This window comes from Equus przewalskii, chromosome 16 (genome assembly GCF_037783145.1).
Source record: "Equus przewalskii isolate Varuska chromosome 16, EquPr2, whole genome shotgun sequence".
Lineage (NCBI taxonomy): Eukaryota > Metazoa > Chordata > Mammalia > Perissodactyla > Equidae > Equus > Equus przewalskii.
Window position 1 is genome coordinate 48,796,995 of NC_091846.1, and position 23,210 is coordinate 48,820,204.

The following is a 23,210-nucleotide window of genomic DNA, read 5'->3' on the forward strand; positions in this document are numbered from 1 at the left end:
GAATCTGTTTGCCTTCTCCCCCAGCTTTCTATCTGCTGACTCTATTCTCTGTTCCAGGATGTATGATAATGGTCATTATTCTCTGGTAGGGGAGGAAAATATTACTTAATGCTGCTGCTCACCTTTTCCTTTTCCCCTTAAGACATTAGTTAGGTCTCTCGTGTGTGCCAGGAGCTCGCAGTGTTTTTCCACAGCGCAGGTACCATCTGGCTGATCTGCGACTCTTGTTTCTCAATTGTGGCCTGAGAGGCGGCGAGGCTGGTTTGCTTTTCCAGTGCCTCCTCCTTTTCGTGGGTGATTTCTGTGGATGCCACGCAGCTCCCTGGGTCTTGCTCTACCTCATCACATCTATGTTTTTTTCAGAAGCTCAAAATCTTTTTCCCTGAACTGTGCTCCTTGAGTCTCTGAATCTAAATTAAACCTTTTCTGTATACTCCAAGCAGCAGTTTCTCTTTTTCGTTTAACCTTTTTGCGTTTAGGAGAAGTGAATTAAGATATTTTTTATTACCCACAAATATTTGTTGTTCTGCATGTTACACAGTTGGGGAGGGCAGGAGAAGATGTGTAAACCCTTGATAGAGGTTCCTGACCCCCAAAAGTTTCAATCTAGGACAGAGAAGAAGATGACCGAATAATGGAGACATAAGGCAGGATGCTCTGACTACTGAATTAGTGGCTTAGAAAATCGGGGTCACGTAAGATGTGAAGCGAGAAGGAATCTTTGGGGGCGTGGTGTTTGGGGAAGACAGTGGAGAGGTATAACTGGAGTTGTTAAGATGGAGGGAGGAAGGTACTGGGGGATATTGAGTTCTTCTGTTTAGGTAGAATCGAGGATTCATGTGTGAGAACGAGAGACTGCAAGGCCTGATGGTAGTGGGAAGGCCTTACTTTACAGGCCAATGGGCCTTTGGAAGATTTGAGCAGTGGTTTTTTTGTGACAAACCCTGTTTTTGAATTTTAAGGAACAAGAGGCAGGCATCGACGTGCAGAGTAGATTGGGAGGCGATGAAGGCATAACAATCAGTAGGTTATTAGATGGTTACAGCTGCCAGGAGAGAAGCCTAGAGCTGAGGTGGCAAGCATTACAGGGATTTGGAGGGACAAGGAAGGTTCATTCTGATATTTTGAGTCTTGGGCAGCTGGGAGAATGCTGGTATCATGATTTCACTGGAGAAGTGAGGTGTGGCGGTTCAGTCTTGGGTGAGAGGGTGAGGTCTGTTTTACGCGCTGTCCCTGCAGTGATGGGAGGGTTCTCAAGAGGAAACGTTCAACTGGGAGCTGTAAATGCGAGGCTGGAGGGAGGCCAGCGGGAAGGACCAGAGCTGAACTTAGGACTACCTACTTGGAGTTTGTACTTGAATGAACAAAGTTGAGAAGGAAGAGGAAGAGCACCGAGCAGGTAAGATCGAGAATTGGAAGACGGTAGAGGTTGGCAGGTCAAGCTTCGCAGTTTCGAGAAGAGTGAAGTAATCGTCTTTGAGAAGCCTTCCAGATTAACCCATACGCTCTTGCCTCCCACTCATTCTGTCACACCCAGCTGCTCTCTGCCATGGATACTTGGTTTTGCCTAAACATTCAGGCAAAGCTCTTGGGTTTGTTATGTTTGGCCGTCTGCCACTATTATCTCCCTTCTGAAGTGTAGACCTCGGCTTGGAGAGCAGAATCCATGTATAACGTAAACTCTTAAGCCTCATTAAAACCCAGATTCATGAGCTCCCTGGTGCTCTATTGGATGAGAGAGAAACCATCCAGAGTGTTGAGAAGAATTTTAGAAATCTCACCCAATGGAGACAAAATTACATGTCTGGCCTCTGAACATTTTCTGTATCAAGAGTTTACTTTCTCCAAAAATGCAGATCATTCCATTTTGGAACTTTTTATTATGGTGGAAAGTTGTTCCATGTCATGGGTCCCAAATCTACAGTTAAACACATTGTATACTTCAGTGTTTACATTTTTACACAAAAAGTTTCAAAATCCATTTGTGTTTTCCAAAACCAGTTTTGTTAGAAACACCTCAGGAGCTCTTGTAGAATTAATAAAGGTAACAGACTAGTGGTGTTAGAGTAAACTCTCTTTTTCACCAAATATAACTTGCTGTTGTGTTTTTAACTTGGAAATGAGTTGTTTTATTGTGTTCTTGCTGTACTTGGATCTAGCCATGAAAAGTAGGGGAGGACGCTTGTCCCAGGGCTGCAGTTTTTCCCTCTGCAGTACCGAAACCTGCCAGCAGGTGGTAGCAGAGAACAGGAACTGATTTTCCGCTTGGTTTCCTTTTCCAGTAAAGAACCAAAGCATTTGGGGTTGTGAAGAGATGTGGCGAGGATTTAGTGCAAATTCTTTTTCTTATAAGGAAATCAAGACTCATCAGAGCCAGAGGTATCTAACACTAAAACAGTGTTTGTTAGAGACCATTCTTGGGAAGACTCAGGAAGGGCACTTCTGGAAAAGGTGAACTTCTAGGTGTCAATCCAGGCTGTTTGAAACAGGATCTCTTAGAGAAAGGCCTGGGACCTGCATTGTTTTACAAGCACCACAGGCAATTCTTCTACACGCTAAATTCTGAGCCCACGAGTCAGAATCCTTCCTACAGGGCAGGAGTTGTGCTAGGCCTTGAGGATACAATGAAAAAACCCCCGCGTAGTTTCAAACTGACATGCCTGCGGTACACCACCTGAGCGAGGAAGAGTGGGTGTAAGCTGATGGGAGCCTAGGGTCTGTCACTGTCTGGAGTGTGTGTTTTCTCCAGAGCAGCCTGTTATTTACTCAGGGTCAGCTAGTTGTGGCTGTGAGGTAATGCATGCCCGGTGTTGCCAGACTCTTTCTTTTTTAAAGAGAAGCTAGCAATCCAGATCTTTCTTTCATATTTCCCAATTTCAGTATGGAGTATGGGCCAAACAGAACATGTCTATAGGTTGGAGTCAGCCTATGGGCTGTGATATCTCCTAGAGGAACTTAGGCCAGTAGGGCAACTGTGAATGTGAACACACATTTGCCATCAGTGATGTGAACGGCGTGGGTAGACGTGAGTAGAAGGCGCAGTGGTGGGGAGGGAGCCATCAATGCTGATGGAGGGCGGTCAAGCAGACTTCCTGAAGTTGAGTTCTGAGGTTACCAATATTTTTTGGGAAAAACAATCTTGTTCATTGGTTCATATGGGCAGTCTTCCCTCTAAGTTATTCTAACAAGGAACATACACATCAATCTTTTTATGTTTCAGTATACAACGAGTGTTAAAAAAATTATTCTCAGTGCTTCAACTTATATTGCCTTGAAACAAATGATTCCAATAAAGAGAAGTCAAATTCGTACTCAGTCAAGGATATTTTAAACTAATAATTAGATGTGTTGTGGAGCCATCAGCACATCTACTCTTGAGATAAACTGGAAACATTGTTGAGATCTGTTAAGGCCCTGGAAAGAATTTAGGAGAAACTTTGTTCCTACAAGTCGTTTGAGGAGAACTGATTTCTTGGCTATTCTGTTGTTGGGGTTGAAATTAATCCACAGCAGGAGTGAATTTAAGCCCATATAAAGGTGCTATAAGCCCATATGCTGGTGCCCTCTTGGTTCCACCTTGTGTACTTTCTGCTTTGAAACCATAGAGGTAAAGTGAATTATGAAAAAAGGCCATAGGGGCCAGCCCCATGGCCAAGTGGTTAAGTTCGTGCACTCTGCTTCTGCAGCCCAGGTTTTGCCGGTGCGGATCCTGGGCGTGAACATGGCACAGCTCATTAGGTGATGCTGAGGCGGCATCCCACATGCCACAACTAGAGGCACCCACAACTAAAAATATGCAACTATGTACTGGGGGGCTTTGGGGAGAAAAAGGAAAAATAAAATCTTTTTTAAAAAAAGAAAAAAGGGCCATAGGTGCATTAAAGGAAACCTAAGGTTGTGGAATTGTTTAGATATGATGCAAAGATGACACATTTAAAAACAGAAAGATAGATGCAAGCATATAAAAGGAAATGTCATAATTTAATAATAAAACATTTCTGTGGGTGAGGTAGAGGGGCTGGAAATTCTACTTTGCAAATTTAGACCTATTCCTATGAAATTATATATAACTTTTTAAGGGAGGTGGGCATTTAGAGGACAGAAGTTACTTTAATAGCTTAATTTATACTGAACTTCTTTTGTGTATGGGGTATAAGATGGTATTGAAGGCCTTTTGTAACTATCTTTTTAAAAGTCATCTTTACTGAATTTGAATAAAATGCACAAATTTCTAAGCATACAATGTATTTTTTTAGAACATATATATTGTGGTATGATTCATAGACCACACAATTCACTCTTTGGTTTTTAGTGTATTCACAGAGTTGTGCAACCATCACTACTGTCTAATTTCAGGATATTTTCATCACCCCAAAAGAAACCCTGTATCCATTAGCAGTCACTCCCTCTTCTTCCCTTCTCCTAACCTCTGGCAACCACTTATCTGCTTTCTGTTTCTATGGATTTGCCTATTCTGGGCATTTCACGGAAATGGAATCATACGATATGTGATCTTTTGTGTCTGGGTTCTTTCACTTAGCCTCATATTTTCAAGGCTCATCCTTGTTATAGCATGTATCAGTACTTCATTCCATTTCATGGCTGAATGATATTCCATTGTATGGTTATACCATCTTCTATTTATTCATCAGTTGATACCATCTTCTATTTATTCATCAGTTGATGGACATCTGGGTTGTTTCCATTTTTTGGCTAATGTGAGTAATGCTGCTATGAACAGTCATATAATTATTTGTGTGAATATAAGTTTCTATTTCTCTTGTGTATGTACCTAGGAATAGAATTGTAATTATCTCTTTGTTTCCTAGAAATTAATCGTTGAATGGAAGGAAGGTTGACAAATGGGTACCAGAAGGACTACAGTGTTAGCTTGCAGTAGGAATCCATCAAAAATCATTTAGGGAACTCCTCAACTCCATCCCCAGTGTCAAACCTACACTGGAGAGTAAAGTGTGTTATAGGTACCAGGGGTGTAACCATCAATTTGAAGTTCATATAAACTGAGTAGTGACTCTCACCTGTAATATAGACACACTGTTTCCCAAAATGAATGTTTCCCACAGTGGTGACTCTCATGGTAATACACAGGGAGATAAGCAGGTAATTGTTGAGACTTGCTAATATGTGTGAGACATTCTGCAAAAAACAATGATGTCTCTTGATTCTTGAGAACCCATGATTATATTAAGCATTTGAACTATATTTAAAATATCCTGATAATGGATGTTCACATCTTCATGTGCCTTGTGTACTGGTTGTTGAAAAACTCCTTGATCCAGAAAAAAAGTAATTTATGTGCTAGACTAGGCTTTTGGTCGACTTCTTTCCCTTGGAATATTTTCCCTGTTGTCTGCAACAGCATAAATTGGAGTATGAACCTGTATTTATAGGCAAAATGTATTTTATACTTTATCCTTTAGAAGGAGTTTTTGTGATTGTTAAGAGAGCACAGTATAGCTGTAAAACTTGAGCACGTTTGTGTGTGTGTGTGTGTGTTTTCAGTGAACTTAACTAGCTGCTAATAGGACTCAGGTTGTCTTGGATTTTGTGTGTTGATGGAACCTGGCATGTAAATGGTCAGCCCTGGAGAAAATTGTTCTTTCTTCCCTCGTTTTATTTATTTCTTTCCCATTTTTCATTTGGGCTTGTTAATAGCTGTGGGTTAGCAAACATAATTTGAGACTGTCAGCTCCAAGTTGGTAATGGTATAGGGAAGAGGCCAGTTCTCCTGGATCAGAAATCATATTTAGACTCCTTCCTTTTTTTGCCCCTCTAAATCTGAGTATAGCTGACATTTGACCTAATGACGATGGAGTGAGAATTTTGAGTGTTTATAAAGATGGTTGGCTTTGAACCATCCGGGACCTAACCAGGAGCTTTGCATTTTGCTCTCTGTTTTCCCTTCCTCTTTCCTGGATGTGTGAAGTCTTGTGGGCTTTTCCAAAAGAAGGTGAAGTGGGATGTGTAATTTACGCTAGCCACTGAGATGAAGGTCTTAACAGGGACAGTGGGGCAGGAAACATCTTTAGACTTTTGATCTCTATGAGATTTTTGGATTCCATTTAGAATTCAGTGATCTCTGCAATTCTGATTACCACGACCTTGGAATACTGTGAGTTGGCTTTGGTTTTGCTATCAAGTGACATTACTGTTGGCAAAAATAGTCCTAGGATACTCCAGGATATGATGTAGTAAGATGTCAAGCCTTAAGAGAGGCCAATGACTTGAGAATTATGTTGCTTAAAGCAATGTTATTTGCTGAATATGCAAGTTAACCAAGAACATGCTGTAATTCAGAGGGTTAGCCACATTTTAGAGAGCTGCCTAGGCATAAAATGCCATTTTGACCACAGATTTCAAAACAGGGTTGGACTTTTAAAGAGGAATTTCCAAGAATTGCTTCATCTTACTTTTTTTATCTTCCTAGTGCCAAGCACCACGCCAGGTATGTGCATAGCAGTTGTCATTACCTGATTTTTTTTTTTTTTTTTTAAAGATTTTATTTTTCCTTTTTTCTCCCCAAAGCCCCCCGGTACATAGTTGTATATTCTTCGTTGTGGGTCCTTCTAGTTGTGGCATGTGGGACGCTGCCTCAGCATGGCTTGACGAGCAGTGCCATGTCCGCGCCCAGGATTCGAACCAACGAAACACTGGGCCGCCCGCAGCGGAGCGCGCGAACTTAACCACTTGGCCAAGGGGCCAGCCCCCTCATTACCTGATTTTTGAATAGGTGAATAAATGAATACTTTCTTAACATCTTAGTTAAAATTAAGACGTATTATTTAAATGAAAAGTTAAATTCTAACCTGTTCTTTAGTCTGGAAAAACTTTCATGTAGCAAATCAATAGTGGTGACAAGTGGCCAAGTTTGAAGATTTCTTCCAAGAATAGTCCTTTTCTTAAAGGTGAGTCACTAGAGTGACATGTTCCATGGTCTCTTGTGTATTTTTGTTCTTGAACTGTTGGTGAAACTAGGATGGGTTCACTCCTGTGCAGTAAAAGGCTACTTTAATAAAGTAATTTCACAAACCGAGACAGGTTCTTTCTCCAAAACACAGCCAACCACTCCCCCACCCTCTGCCCCATACACCTGAAATTTAACTATTGGTTGTGTCCTTTTTTGTCTTGTTCTTCCTTGCTTAAAATATTCATATTGCAAATATTGGTAGGAAGAGTAATTAGATTTAACACAAGTGACCAATGTGTGTAAGCTGAATTTCAGCCAATGAGAAGTAGGGTAAGCCAGTCCTGCCCTTGAATTTGTAGTGTAGACTGGGACGGCCAGTCTAGGAGGCCTAAGGAGGTTGGTTCCTAATTCCATTGTAGAGTTCACCCAGTGCTTGATAGACACTCTCGTTGGATGCTCAGTGCTTGTTATGTAGGGAGCTATTTACTGACCTAGATCGCAACTCAGGCAACTGTATTGTGACTTGGTTTCCTCATGTATCAATGCATAGAGTTGCTGTGAAGATTAAGGGAGATTGTGCACAAGTAACAGAATAAGTGTTGGCTGTCCTAATCTGGGCTCCTGTGTTATAGCTGAGGAAACCAACGCCTGGAGAAGTTAGGGGTCTTATTCTTCGTTCCAGAAGGAAGGAGTCTGAGTGTTGTCTCAGCTTCTGTCCCTCCAAGTTCCTTTAGATTAGGGACAAGGTATTAGGGTAGTTTGAAAAGGACAGAGCCCATCCTTTTGGGGAAAACTGGTTTTTTTTTTTAACATCATAAATAACTTTTTCAGTAATTTTACCCTGGGCAAGGAAAGAGCTGGGAGATAGACATCCGTTCTATTTAAATTATGGTTTTTACCTAATGTTTTTGGCTGTGTGCCATAATCCTTGCATTTATGTTTTTGGCATGTGTGACCAATGAGATCCATCAAAGATTGCATCATACATAATGGTATGGACGTCTCATGGAATTCATTATATAAACTGGGCCTGTTTTGTGGAATCATGGGGATCATATAATGATTGCTTCAAAAATGAAGTTTCATTGAAGAAAGGAGAGGAGGGGTGTTTTTAGTTCTTTGACAGCTTTAGAGACTGACAGAAAGGCCTGGCAGCTCCTTGATGTGTGCTGGCCTGGGGCTTCTCACGGTGGAAACAACGCCCTATGTATGGGCTCTCTCATTTGAAAGTGAGCACTCAGTTATCTCCTTGAATGGAAAAATTAAGCTATTTTTTGTAAAGTGTTTCATGATGTGTTTCCTGAGTCCCACAGTGGCTTTTTCTGGTAAATGTTCCATGTTTTGTTTTTACATTCCTTATGTTGAGATGCCTGGCATGATAGTGATCATATGTGTGTATCTTAACTATCATGATCTAGTCACTGATCAATCAATTAGCAAGTAACTTAATTCAGAATCGACTATGAGCCCAGTTGAAGCTCATAGCCTAGTTTTTGTCTGCAAACATCCCTTCCCCTCTTAAAATAACCTTAGATGGGTACTGTGTTTTTGCACTGTGATTCACATAAAAATATGGTAGAGAGTGCTTTTGGGATTCTGAACGTCTTTTAAATGGCTGCTTCAAAGGAATTGAAAACTTTAAACCAGAGGAGAGGCTGCTGACTTGCATTAGTGGTTGTTTTGCTGATAACCAGTCTGGTATGAAGTGGGCTTTGAGAAGTTCCCAGAATGTTTGGGATTTAAGTCATGTGGATTATGTGGTCAGAATTGGAACTGAGAGATGCAGCTTTAGAGAAGCTTGTTGCTTATGTTGGTGGGAAATCTCATCCAGTGAGAGCATTAAAATAAAACCACAAAGAACACAGTGAAGGGTGTGAAGATAATTCCCTTTTGTTTGCTAAATAAGACATTTCATAGCAGAAGAATTGGGGTTTTTTGTGAAATGTGTGAACTCAGCACTTATTACCTGTATATTTAGCTGATAGATATTTTCTTCCACAAAATATACCCTTTAAAAACTTTGTATGGAGGGCTTCTCTGGAGGCTCCGAGTAGTAAGACAGGTTTGGCAACAGTCTTTGTGCCGACTGTGCTCTCGGTGCCCTGCGCCGCCCTTAATATGCTTAATGTGCTCGGGGAGAGTAATTATAACTTCACAGGAAGCATCTCACCCAAGAGCCTCACCCTTGGCCCTGTCACTTCTTTGCTTCTTTCCAGCAGGATGATGGGTCAGCACACAGGGGCCTTGACTATAGTGTGTAGTCTATTTTTTTTTTTTAAGAGGGGTCAGATATTTCCACATAGCATTTGTGTGCTGTGAAGTAGATAGAGCAGATATTTCTTTCCCTTTAAAAATTCGGGGACTGAGCAGTGCCTTAATAGAAGAGTAGAGTGAGATGGATACAGTGTTAAACCCAAGGTCTTCTCAGGTCTGATGTACGTCTCAAATTATTTCAGGTAGTAATAATTTTATTTAGCTGCATTAGGAAACTATAGAAAGAGGGAAGGAAGAGGGGAAAAAAACCCAAGTTTTTATAGAAGGCAAGGTGTGGCTGTTTGGCCACATAGTGATTACTCCTGTTTGTGTACTTTCGATAACTTAAGTGGGAAGCACACGGTCTCTATTTAGCTCCTATGAATCACAGCCTCATCACATAAAATGTATTGCACGTCAAATAACTTGCTGATGAGTAAGGTTCAAAATTGTTGAAAAACGCAGTGAGTAATTGTTAGAACTACTAGACAAACAATTCTGTCAAAATTCTAGGAGTTCTTTCAGCATACCAGATTCTTCTTAAGAATGGGTTTATATGTTAAAGTATGTAAGAGAAAGGAAGAGACCACTTTTAAAATCTTACTATGTAAGATTTTACTTAGTAAAAGTTACTATGTAACTCAGTTTTTTCCTTTAAGTAAAGGATGTTACATCTGGCAAAACTGCCTTTGGTTTGTCTGCTAAGAGGAAACTTTTTGTCTTCATTCTGCAGCTGGATAGTAACAGCTGATAATATTAGCTAACATTTCTGAATGTTCCTCCTCAGTCAGGCAAGGGCTGAGCTCAGGGTAACCCTGTGTGATAGGTACTATGTATCTCTACTGAACAGAGGAGAAAACTAGGAGGTGAAGCAGCTTGTCCAGAGTGGCAGGTAGAAAGTGGCAGAGCAGAGATTCACAGGCTCCAGAGATGCCACCTGGCCTCGCCTGGCAATGGGAGGTTCCGTGTTGTGTGTTTCTTAAGGAATGGTGGCCCACGCACCCTCTGTAGACTGAAAATTCTTGCTCTAAATTTATGCTTTCTTTTTGGTTTAAAACTCTTGGAAAAAGTTTTTTTGTTTTACTTTGTTAGGAGAGGTCTTAGATGAGTTCATATTTATATGGATATATAAATTAATTAAAAATTTTACTTTACACTCAGATGTTTTGTGTTATTGAGGTTGAGATAACTAGTATTTACAGTATGAACTTTTTCTAATGTTCATGAAAATGTCCAGAGAAACTCAAAACATTTAAAGAGGATTTTTCATTTTATTAAAGTTTAGAGTGCCATATTCTCCTTCTCTTTCTCACACACATACACACACATGGACGCACACACACAATCTTTATGTGTGAAGACATGAATCTCTTTTATTCAGAAAAATTGAAAGAAAATTAATTGAACATTTTTTATTTACTGTGTTAGTTTTTATACCCTTCATAGTGGAGGATTATTTTTGAAGGCATATTGCATGGTAAAATACACTAATTTAGATTTTAAAAATTTAAATACAGATTGAAGGCAGCTTAATTTTTTTAGTTTAGAAACATTTAGTGACACTCTCTTACTGAGTACTTGTAAAATGCTGTAGATTTTGGGTGTCTGTTGCATGTGGATGGTTCTGTAACTTTCTAGAAAGTTAAACTTTCTGAGCCTCAATCTTACTGGTAAAAGGGGAATAGTAAGGATTATTAAATTTAAAGATTGTATGGATTTCATAGATAATTAGAAAAATTACCCAGCATAAAAACTGATGTCCTTCCTCTTCCTTTATCCTTTAGGTGAAGTAGATACGAGAAAGTGACCTAAATCTCATGGATTCTGACTTCTTTTGAATGTTGTTTTGTTTTTTAAATATTAATTTGTATATCTGTTGCACAAGAGACACCTGTGGTTGTTTCAGAATATAAATAAGCCAAAAATAATGCTAAAATCAGTCATAATTCTACCACTTAGAAATAATTACTGTTAATATATTTATTCCATATTTATATAATACTTATAGCATTATGGTCATTGGGATCATATTCCATGTATTGCTTCATAACTTGTTTATAATATATTAAGTATTCTTTACAAGTAATAAGCCTACTTTCATGACGTGAGTTTAAATTTCATGTAGTTTTCTGTTTTATGCATATATCATAATTTAACCAATTTCTTATTGTTGGGCATTCAGAATGTTTGTAATTGTTGCTATGATACATCATGCTGTGAAACATTCTTTTATTTATGTCTTTGTCGTCTTGTCATGTTGTCTTAGTATAAATTCCCAGATCTGCACATAGTGTGCCTGAGAATATGCATATTTAAGACTTCAGATACATATCACAAATTGCCTTCTAGAATGGTGATATGGTTTTATATTACCTTCAGTAGTGTACAGAGCATGCCAGATTCCCATGTCCTCAAAATATAGACTATTATTGAAAAATTTTGTTTAGTTTTTATATTCTGCCTTCTTTATAAATACTTATGAATGGAGTCTGCTCTCATTTATTATTTAGATTTTGGTAAGTATATATGTATAAGAGTACATTAATATTTTGACATGGGGGGCGGTGTGAAATCTACTATATACAGTGAACTTGCCTTTTTATAGTCTTTTGGGGAAATGACCACTCTGGATAGTTGGGTTTTCTGAACAGCTCTGTATATTCCATTATTTCTACTTTATTAATTAATGTTCTGAATATAACTCAGCCTTGTCCATCCGGAACAGAGGTATTCCTTTGAGGGTTAATTATTAGAGTGTGTTGTCAGAGTGTTAACTTGAAGGTCAATGCATGTAATGAAGTTAAGCACATACTGCTGGTGGCTACCCTCAGGTATTTGATTGCACAGCATTTTGCCATTACATGCTAATAAGTAGGTGATATTTTCGGATAACTGCACTAGGGTTCAGAGAGGTTATTTAACTTGCTTAAAATCACAGGGCTGTTAGGTAATGAAAGTGGGATTTGAATATACTTTTGTCTGACTTGAACCCTTTCTCTTTCCATTTCATCCCTTGTAGTACTCTGCCCTCTTGACTGGCCTATCCAGCGCTGTTGACTGTCACTCCTCACTGCTATCCACGTGTCTGTAGGCCACAGGCATGTTCTCTTCTGAATCACTGCTTCTAACCTACGTTGATTTTGCCAGATTGTTTCACTGGTGGCTGATTAGTGTTGGTGGCTCTGAAGGGTGTTCCTCTGACTAGAGAGAATGGACTTTGACGTCTGTTTTGGGTGTTCCTGGGGCTTTTTCATGCTTTTTGCCTTTGGGTAGGAGTTCCGGGATAAATGAGATGTTACCATGTTTTCACCAGTTGGGTTCACTGCTCCCCTGGAGTTTGTTTTGGATCTGTTTGGGGAAAATACAAAAGAGTTTGTGCTGCACAGGTTACCTGGCATAATCTGTGCACCGCTCACGACTGCCCCCAAAGGGATGCACCATTCTGTTTGGTTATATTTTACTGTGCTTTTAAACTTTATGTTTTACTTCTCTGGCTGTGAGCTCCTTGAGGGAAGAACTGTCTTCCTTTTTTTTTTTTTTTTTTTTTAAGATCTCCGTCCAGTATCCGGGTACCTGTATCAGAGACACCCAGCACATGTTTAATTCATGCAGCTCTTCTATAGATTAATGCATGTATAGGAAAGGGCCTTCTATTTCTTCCTGCATTTGAGTGTGTCACCTCCTGGGCCAAGCTCCTGTCCAAATTTATAGAACTACCTTATGAGAAACTAAGTTTAATTCTAAAAGTAACCATTGCTTTGTCAGTTAGCCGGTCTTATGTCTAGCTGTAGCACTGTTGGGCATCGTGGAAAGGCGAGAAGACACAGGGATTCTGGGGAGACTACAGTGCCAGCAGTGGTGAGGCAGGACAGCAGGAGCCCTGGAGCTGATTGAGGATTTAAGATTAGTGATTTCTCAAATCAGGTGTCCAAAAACATATTTTCTTTCTGAAGGGGCAAGTGGAGCAAGGACTCCTGCTCACAGCTGGTGGGTGCATCTTTAGGGCAGCTGTTGCACACCCTTAGCTGGGGACCCAGCCCCAGGAGTTGTTCTTGGGGCAGCTTTTTCCTGCTCTGGCTTCCATTTTCTCTGCTGTTTCTTCCCCTGTGGAATCTCCTTCCCTCCCAACCACTTCACCCTGGAGAGACAACATCTCTAGATATTTTTCTAGAGATTTCACTAAGAACATTGGTGGGGGTAACCGTAGGTGTCCTGTTCATACGTAGTAAACTTAAGTGGGGGAATTGTCTGCTTAAAATACGTACCATCTTTCCTCTCTGTCTTTTGTTTCTCTGTGTCAAGATTTAATAGTCTTCTCCTGAGGATGTTTCAGTAAATAGCTCTTTGCACAAATCAGGGCTGTTACATGAATAACTGTAAGGAGAGTCATGCCCTCTGCTATTTAGCTTTGTAATGAAATGAGGAATTTAAGGATGGAGTTGAAATTAATGATGTGCATATATAGTTGGTATTTCAAGTTTATATCTTAACCTGCTTTTATTTACCCTTAGTAGAATAGATCAGTCATAAGATTTTTATAGAAAATATGTTGGAAATTGAGCTGCTAACTTTTGTTTATCATCTGTAAAATTGTTAAATTACAGAAAATTATCATTGTGGGCTTTTTTTTTCTATTTATATTTGTTCATACTAAGATAGGTAGCCTCTTTCTTTGTCACATAGAACTGTAGGTCATTTCCAGTATGGAACAACTTTTGGTAATATGTACATTCTTCAAGTATAACATTAAATGCATATTAATTAATACTCAATTTGACTTGTGTGTTATCCCTGATTAAGAGAAAATTAATATCCAAATCTGTCTTTCAGGCAGTAACAGAGAAGAATTTTGAAACAAAGGATTTTCGAGCCTCTCTAGAGAATGGTGTTCTGTTGTGTGAGTAAGTATTTAAAGCATTTAAAAAATAACTTGAAAGCAAAGATGTATGTTGCGTGTGTGTTATGAGGTGTCTTCACTCCCCCCACCCTATGGCCACCATCGTCACAGATATGTTTTCTTGGTCACAAGTGAGATTTGATCCTGCAAATTGACACCCCCACAGTACCAGACAGCAGGAGGGGTTATCAGTCTCTGTATCTAAAGATAGCATGGGTGAAATATATATTATTTTTAATTAGTAAATAAGAAAGATTCTATTATTGCCAGTAGGGGTGGGTAGTGGAAGCCTTATTTCATTTCACCAGCTATTACTTAGTCTGAATATTCTGATGTATGGATTTACCTGGTTTAGAAGTTAACGTAAAACTGTTTTTCTTCATCAATAAATAGTGATGATTGTAGGATAAATTTAGGCTGGAGCAAATTTTTCTTTTAAACTTTAAGTGGAATCATTACATTACCACAATCAACTTGAGTCATGGGTGGTCATTCCATTAGTATGCTACTTTCGAGAATCACATCCCAAGCTTTGGGTATTACAAGTAAAATAGGCTGGTGCCGTGATTGGTGGAATGAGGCCGACATTGTATGTTTAGTGTAATGTTTTATTCCCTGATGGATCCATGGTACAGTTAGCCAGGTATGTGACCTTCGGGGTGAGGGGCAGGCAGGCCTGATGGGATGTGAGGATGAAGTCCTGGGTGAGGGTGCAGGCTGTGGAAGTGAGCAAATAAATTATAAGAATGTACTTGAGTACGCACCCACATTTTTTAAAGCACTTAAGTATTCCAATCTGGATACTTATCTCGTAGGTATTTATGGAATCTGTCCACGTGTAAGCACTGGGAGTGTATGTGCTAGTACTTAGATGATTTTGATTATCCTTTTAAAGGAAGTTATTTGCAGCAAAGATCAGGAGTCAAAGGGCCTAGGTTTAATTCCTTGCTCCATTACTTTTGGACATTTGAGCAAATATCTGAGCCTTATTTTCTCATCTGTAAAGTGGAGATCAGGGTATCTGATCTCCCTAATTCACAGGGTTGCAAAGTTCCATGACATATATATATATACACATACACATATATATGTATATATTAAGGTTTTTATACAGTATCAAACTTTGTATAAATACAAGTTGTTGCTAGAAATATGGCCGTATAGATAATGGTCTACATCTCATCAGCTCTGTTGCTGGTGTTAAAACTTCCTTGTCTTAAAGTAATATTACTAAGTTGAACCATATGGAGTTGTCCATATTCAACCATCTGTGACCTACAGAAATGTTCATTTCATGTGGTTCCACCTAATATATAGGAGGACAGGCGTATGAAGAAGGGCCACAGTAAAGCTTCAGGGATATTTCGTGTCCTCTTCTGATGTCACATTCAGAATCATCCTTGCCAAATAGTATTTAAACTATTTTAGTAGGCCATGTGATCAGCCCCCTTGGTCACTGATAGGAAAGTACTTTACCTTGATTTGAAAACTATATGATTTAAGTGTGTTCTAATGTGTTCAGAAGATGGAGGGGAAACAATAACTGCTGGAAAGATGTATGTGATGTGAAAGCTATCTTAGCTAGGAGTATGGACGATTTAGAGGTTTGCAGCAAAATAACTTTGATGTCAATTGTAAGCCTCACACGTCAGGCTAGGAGGTAGGTGGGTTTATGCAGGAAGCATGCCTATGAAGCACAGAGCTGTTTTTAGACATAGCTGAGCATAATAGCCCAAATAGATGGTCTTTTCAAAGAGGTGACTTTGTGGTTAAATATTTCCAGTAATGAACTATTGCTGAAAACATTTTTAGAGATCCCTCTGTTTTTGGCATCACCTCCATAACTGGGCCATTAGACATATTTGATAATGACACAGTTTTTTTATGTTAAATGCAATTTACGTCCCAGTCTGGGCTCTGAACGATTTGAGGTGATTTCCAAAAACTATACCCAACCTAAAAGGGTGAGCATATTGTTACCAGTGAGGGTATTCGAAGTTGATGAAAAATGTTTTGACCACAAGCAATACTGTTAGAATAAATATACAAGTTGTGCCTTGGTCATGGCAAACATTTGGATGCATGTTTAGGAGTAAATGGATTTTTTAAAAAGTCACTTTAATTTACAAACTTCTAAAAGCTCATTCTTAGATTGTTTCCTAGTTGAAATAACGTTAGTTTGGAGTTTGGTGCATTACCAGGTAAGTCTAATCCATCTATTTAGTACCCAGTGTTCTTTAAATGAATGTTTCCCGAAAGTAGCATAAGTAAATATTAAACTGCATTAATCAGCAGTTGTAGTTTATGGTGGGACAGCAAAATACGGCGTGATGTTTGTATTAAAAAAAATATTTCTCTTAATTGTGCATCACATTCTTTACAGCCACTGGTTAATGAAGGCATATTAAAATAAAAGGTGTAGTGCTGGGGAAAAAAGTCCACGTAACTGCATTCTGAATAGATCTGTGTATAACCAAAGAAAGCCTAGCTGGTTGGGCTACCGAATGATGAAGCAGGCACCACTATGTGATCACGTCCACCTGAGTTAGAATGCCCACGAGGAAAGCCAAATCAGCTGTTCAGAAGCCTGCTATTATAAGCCTTGAATTCTAAATTAATGGGAATTATAGTAAGCATTCTGTCTTTGAGAATCTTTTACCCATAAGACATCTCAAATTTTAGCTGAAAAATGGTGAGGCTATTTTAAAAATCTGAATTCATTTTCTTACAGGAAAAGGCTGACTTCTTTTTGGTTCACTGCCAGAAAAATTACCGATTCTAGTGAAATATAGAGTCTGCTTGTTGCCTATGAAAAATCTCTAGGCATCTTACTTCATTATCCCCATTAAGGAATTTTCTTATTATTTTGCCTAGTAATTTCAGCGATCTTTTATCCTTTACTAGTCGTTTATCCTCTTTGAACTGGCATTCTGAAATATCAAAGTCAAGATTTGGAGGAAGTGAGCTTATTATAGCTGTCACCCAGCTGGCAGTGTACTGACATTTCAGATAGTCTAAATTGGGTACAAACTCTGTGCTGAAGTTTCAGACAAGATATACATCTGAGTAAAGATGATAGTTATGTGCGTTCATTGCCTTTTAATCTGATTGACTGTTGAAGTTAGTATCTTCTGTTCATTATTTTAGTATCATTTAGTTTGGTGGACTGTAGTTGAAGGCTAAAGAATACTCCTGGTTAAAATCTGTTATAGGAATTCTTTCACTGTATACTTTAGACGCGTAATTTCTCTTGGCTTTACTAAATAGTGAGATGGTAACAAAATCTAATTTTTTTCTTTTTCTAATTAGTAAAAGGATTGACAAGAGTCTATAAGGTGGTTTCAGCTCCATGTTATAATTATCTATGAATTTTATTAATAATATTCATTAATCTTCAGCATTTATTAGTATTCTTGAGGGCTACCTTACTATATATTTTAAAAGTATATGTTTTCCCCCTTCATAAATATCCGCAATCCTGTCTTGCTCTGTGGTTCTAGCAGAATTTTTTCTCTTCTCTAAACATATTTAGTTGAGGCATATCCAGCTAGTGATATGAGTTAGTAATTTCACAGTTACTCATCGGATGATAGCAATCTTGGAAATATTCAAATGAAAACATTCTTTTCCTTATGAAGTAAGAAGATGTATTTGAAGATAATCCTACTGGGTGTGTCTCTGATTAGTCAGTCTGTAATTCCCATGGTTGGAATAATGCCAAGTGTTTGCTCTGTCTCATGTCAGCTGTGCATCAAAGGTTTATGCCATCTTGAACTTGTGGCTCATGTTATTGAGAAAAGTCTTCTCACACTGTCACCAGGGCTTCTTTTCCATGGCTTGCAGCTCGGAAAGAGTGGAGCAATAAGTTCACCTATTTGGTTTGAGAAACCCTGTTTCTTTTTCTATCTGCCGTGTGACCACTATACCATCAACCTAAAAGTAGCAGAATATTTCTGTTAAAGATGTATTCAGTAGAAGCAGAAAAGAATTATTAAAAGAAATGCTCCTGTTAATTTCCTATGGGATACTCAGGTGATTGTTTTAAGACATCAGACAAGATTAAGAACTTTGTCAGTTCTCTTTCATGCAAGACAGCTCTGTCCTTGGATAGAGTGACAGCAGGGCGCCCTTGAGGCTTCAGTGCAATGCTCCGTGTGAATTTCAGCCCAGAGGCCCTTCTGTAGCGTGAAGGCTTTTTTTCTTAGAGCTCTTTCTAGTTTAGAATTTCCTGAGGACAACTGCTTCTATACCACTCTCCAGCAGGCCAGCACTGTTTATTGACTTCATCCCTGTGATAACCATTTGAAATTTGACTGATTAAAAACTATTTTTCTTCACTTAAGGTAATATACACTTTGAAGTTTCCATATTATTTGATAATCCAGTAGTAGGCAAACAAAGATGCAAGTATTCAAGTTCATAAAGATTATTTGAAAATTTTAAACTGCTTTCTGTTCACGGCAGTATATTATGGTTGCCAACTGTATGCTTTCTTTTTAAGCTTCACAGTCAGTTTTTTCTGTAATTTTGTATCTAAATATAGTAAAATATTTTTTTTTAAAAAGTAGTATATCAAGTTGAAGGTCAGCTTGGCAAACATCAATTTAAAAATTCACTTCTTGGGGCCAGCCCTGTGGCCGAGAGATTAAGTTTGCGCCGTCTGCTTCAGTGGCTCAGGGTTTCATCGGTTTCGATCCTGGGCACGGACATGGCACCGCTCATCGAGCCATGCTGAGGCAGTGTCCCACATAGCAAAACCAGAGGCACTCACAAGTACAATATATAACTATGTACCGGGGGGCATTGGGGAGAAGAAAAAAAATGGATTGGCAACAGATGTTAGCACAGGTGCCAATCTTTAAAAAATAAAATAAAATAAAAAATAAAATAAAAATTCGCTTCTGTAATGATAGTCAAAATATACGGACTCATTGTGAATTTTGCAGAGGTTTTTTATATTGTGGCCTCAAACTTGAAGGTAAAAAGCTTCAGTCCTGTTTCATGAACCTGCATGTACCGTCTATAGGGCTTTCTCACCCTAAATATAAATTACTAAGAGGAGACCATACAACATTTCAATGATAGGTCCTCTGAGAAATAATGAAATGATGGTCTACTGAAAATAAAAATGAGCAATATATGTGGTAAATGTATGGGATATAAGCAATTTATATTAAAGTTGATCAACAGGAGGTTGTTACTGAAGTAGGTTTTTGATGTAATGAAGGCTCTCAGGTAGCCCATGGAAAACAGTGTGTAGGCCATGAAATGGTGAAGGTATGAGAATTCTGGTCAGTGCAATGAGAAGTAAATTAAATAATAGGAATGAATATTGTAAAAAGGACAAATACATAATGGTATCACATCAATTAAAAGTAGATTAATTGCCTTATATGAGAGAATTTTTATATATCAACAATCATCAGTCAAAATTAGATGAGGTATAAGGGGTAAAAGTTATACTGACAAAGTTTATTTTTTAATTTAATTTATTTTATTATTTTGAGGAAGATTGGCCCTGAGCCAACATCTGTGCCCATCTTCCTCTATTTTATATGTGGGACGCCTGCCACAGCATGGCATGATAAGTGGTGTGTAGGTCCACACCCGGGATCTGAACTGGTGAACCCCGGGCTGCCAAAGCAGAGCGTGCAAACTTAACCGTTATGCCACCAGGCTGGCCCCATTACAGTGACAAAGATTAGAACACTGTTTACTATAATGAGATGTGTGAGACTTTTATTTTGTATGTTGAAAATGTGATGGTAAGCTATAAGATTTAAGAAGTGGAATGATAAGCTATATTTCTATATAGGGTAATGTCAATTAATTTATAATTTTAATCCAATATCCAGGGTAAATCTAGTCAGACTTTTCTTAGAGTAAATATTATTTTAACATTCATATGGAAGAATAAACAGATGAGAATAGAAAAAATTCTAAAACTAAAAATTTCTGTGGAATGAGCCCATCCCAATCTTAGAACACATGGCAAACATGGCAAAACATGGTAATTAAAAATTATAGAATAGCAAGGTTCACAATAGATTCTTTTTTTTTTCTTCTTGTCCTTCTCTCCAAAGCCCCAGTGCGAGGTTGTGTATCCTCGTTGTAAGTCTCTCTAGTTCCTCTATGCAAACTGCTGCCACAGCATGGCAGCTGACAGACAGGTGGTGTGGTTCCACAACCAGGAAATGAACCCAGGGCACTGAGGCAGAGGGCTCGGACCTTTAAGCACTAGACCATCAGAGCTGGCCCCAAAAATACATTCTTTAGTTGTTGTTGTTATTGTTTTTGGTGAGGAAGATTGGCCCTAAGCTAACATCTATTGCCAATCTTCCTCTTTTTGCTTGAGGAAGATTGTTGCTGAGCTAACATCCGTCCCAATCCTCCTCTATTTTGTATGTGGGATGCTGCCACAGTATGGCTGGATGAATGGTGCATAGGTCCATGCCCAGGATCTGAACCTGCGGACCCTGGGCTGCTGAAGCGGAGTGTGCAAACCCAACCACTATGCCACCAGGCCGGCCCCCCAAAATACATTCTTATACATAGGAATTTGTGATAAAGGAGGTAAGAGAAAATGGGAAAGAAATGAGTCATTCAATTCATTGTATTGGGATCAATAATTAGCTAAAAATTAATTTACAAGCTAACTGTATACCAGAATGTAGCCTAGATTAAAATAATAAAAAGCTGAAACAATAAAATTAAAAAGTTAAAAAATCTTTCGTGGCAGTTTAAAATTCTAAGCTTTGAAAGAACAGGAAAAAAACACAGAGAAAAATAGATTTGAATCTATATATAAATAGATTTTTTTGGCAAATAACATTCTGAGAAAAATATTCTAAGCAAAGATGACTTAAATGTTATCTATAGTTCAAATAAATTGGTAAGATACACATTTGAAAACCTTAATAGGCAAACGAGCAAAGGATATGATCAAACACTTGACAAATGAAGAAATACTACTGTAATTATATAGTAAAATATTCACTTTCATTAGTAAGAAATAATTATGCTAAAACTAGATATTATTTTTTAATTGCAACTAGTAAATAATTTAAAAATCTCTTAAAAAATGATGGCCATATTGTGACAAAATGGTATATAGTAGTCTCAAAATGACCAATTAAATATAAGCTGGGTCAGCTTTGAAAAGCAATTTGGCAATATCTATCAAGTAATTCTATGCTAGTTTATTTATTAATATAAATATATGTTTATCATAAAAATTACACAACATTTCCCAATAATCCTTCTTTTGGGGATCTAAGCAAGGACTACAAAATGGGGAAGAACATATGTATAAAGCCTCTTCATAGTGGAAAATATTAAAAACAACACCTATCTAAAATGTGATATTGGTGAAATTTTTTACATCCCTTAGAGTGGTGGTTATAAAGGCTGTAGCACTGTGGAAGATTGTGTAGTAGGTCACTGACGCTATTGTGCCATGAGGGAGGCATGGGAATGCTGGCTGCTGGTGCAAAAGGAAATTGGTTCATATTGCCACATTCCTTTCCAGACAAGTATCAAGAGCTTGACACTGATGATTTTATCTCTAGAAATAGAATATAAGAAACAATAAGAAGCATGGACAAAGATATGCATAGAGACCTGCATTAGAGCATTTCTACAGTGGCAAAAATTGGAGAGAACCTAAGTCCAACTGTCAGAGAACGACATATCACTCTTATGTACGTGAAGGCAAGGAGAGGAACTTAGTGATGTTACTTAATAGTAAACAGCAGAACCAAGACAGGAACCCAGAGTCCTCCTGCTAGATGCTTTTTGCTATTGATGTGGAATTGAGAAATGTCCTGTTCTTCAGAGAGATCCATTAGTGCTGTAACTATTGAGGTTGCTGAGAATAAAGGGAATCTGCTATCAGACCAGTCAAGCTTTGCTAGATTTACTACAGGATGCTTCGGGCATTACACTGAGGCTAAATAAGAAAGTCCTTTCATAATAAAATGATGATTATCAATTACATTGGTACTGATGTCACTGTTTCACACACTTTCCCATCTTAGCATGTATTGTTAACTATTTATTTGTGTTGTGTCCTAATTGAGGAGTATTCAAAATTACTATCACAGGAATTCTAGAAATTAACCTTATGTTAATTTTACTACCTGTAGAATACTAAAGCGATCCTATTTATATTGAATGCTTTTCAACTTTAAAATTTTAAATTATATATGCTTATTGCTTTACTCATGGAAATGTGATCACTAACTACTCAATGTGGTTTTTATTTTTAAAATATGAATTTAGATGGAGGTAATTAATTAAAAATTTTAGTAAGCAATTTACTTATGGTAACCAGTCCAAATTAATATATCTGATAGAGAGTTTACTCTCTTGATTAACATTTGACAATTAGGAAAGAACATTAAGGTTTGACTTGTCTGGCAACAGAATAAATAACAGGGGACGTGTCCTTGTTGGGAAATGCAAAAAAAATTTTTAGCATCTGAGTGAAACTAAAAGTAAGGTTTTCTAAATTTATTTTTATGAAGAAGATAGAAGTTTTGAATCATTCACAGGAAAATTTCTACATTAAAAGTGAGGCAGTGGATTTTAGCAAAAAATTTGTTTTCAGTTATTTCTTTGAGATCCTATTGGTTTACAACATTGTGCAATTTCAGGTGTACATTATTATATATCAGTTTCTGTATAGGCAGCATCATGCTTACCACCAATAGTCTAATTAGCAAATGTTTTTAAAGCACCGACTACATGCCTGGTACCTCACCAAGTGCTAGGAGATGCTGTTTGGAATGAAAGGATATCCTTGCATTGAGCAGCTTCGCTGTCTGGTTGCTCCGTGGCTGATCCTAGCACAGTCTTTTGTCTTTAGTAAGCATTTAAAAGTTTGTTATGCAGAATTTGCATCTAGAAGAAAATAGGCAAATGAATAACTGCCAAATAACAGATAAAACAAAATCATTGCTCTTTAATTTGTAAGGAAATGTATAATATCTTTATTATGCCTTTAAAAACCATTTAGTTACTAATAGGAAGAGTTTAATGTGGGGATCCATATTTAGAAAATGTAGTCAACAGAAAGATATTAGAAATATGTATGTGTGAATGGCTAACCAAATAATTCATGGGTTAAAAAGT

General features: G+C 38.0%; 1 protein-coding gene across 20 annotated transcripts in view; it reads left to right on the forward strand.

Moving 5' to 3' along the window:
* Window positions 1–23,210, forward strand: part of LMO7 (LIM domain 7) — a 189,780-nt gene that overhangs the window by 52,209 nt on the left and 114,361 nt on the right. For all 20 annotated transcript variants that reach the window (XM_070578896.1, XM_070578897.1, XM_070578900.1 and 17 more), the window contains one exon: window positions 14,012–14,082. In XM_070578896.1, the coding sequence (XP_070434997.1) occupies window positions 14,012–14,082 (71 nt within the window). The remainder of the gene's footprint in view (window positions 1–14,011; window positions 14,083–23,210) is intronic.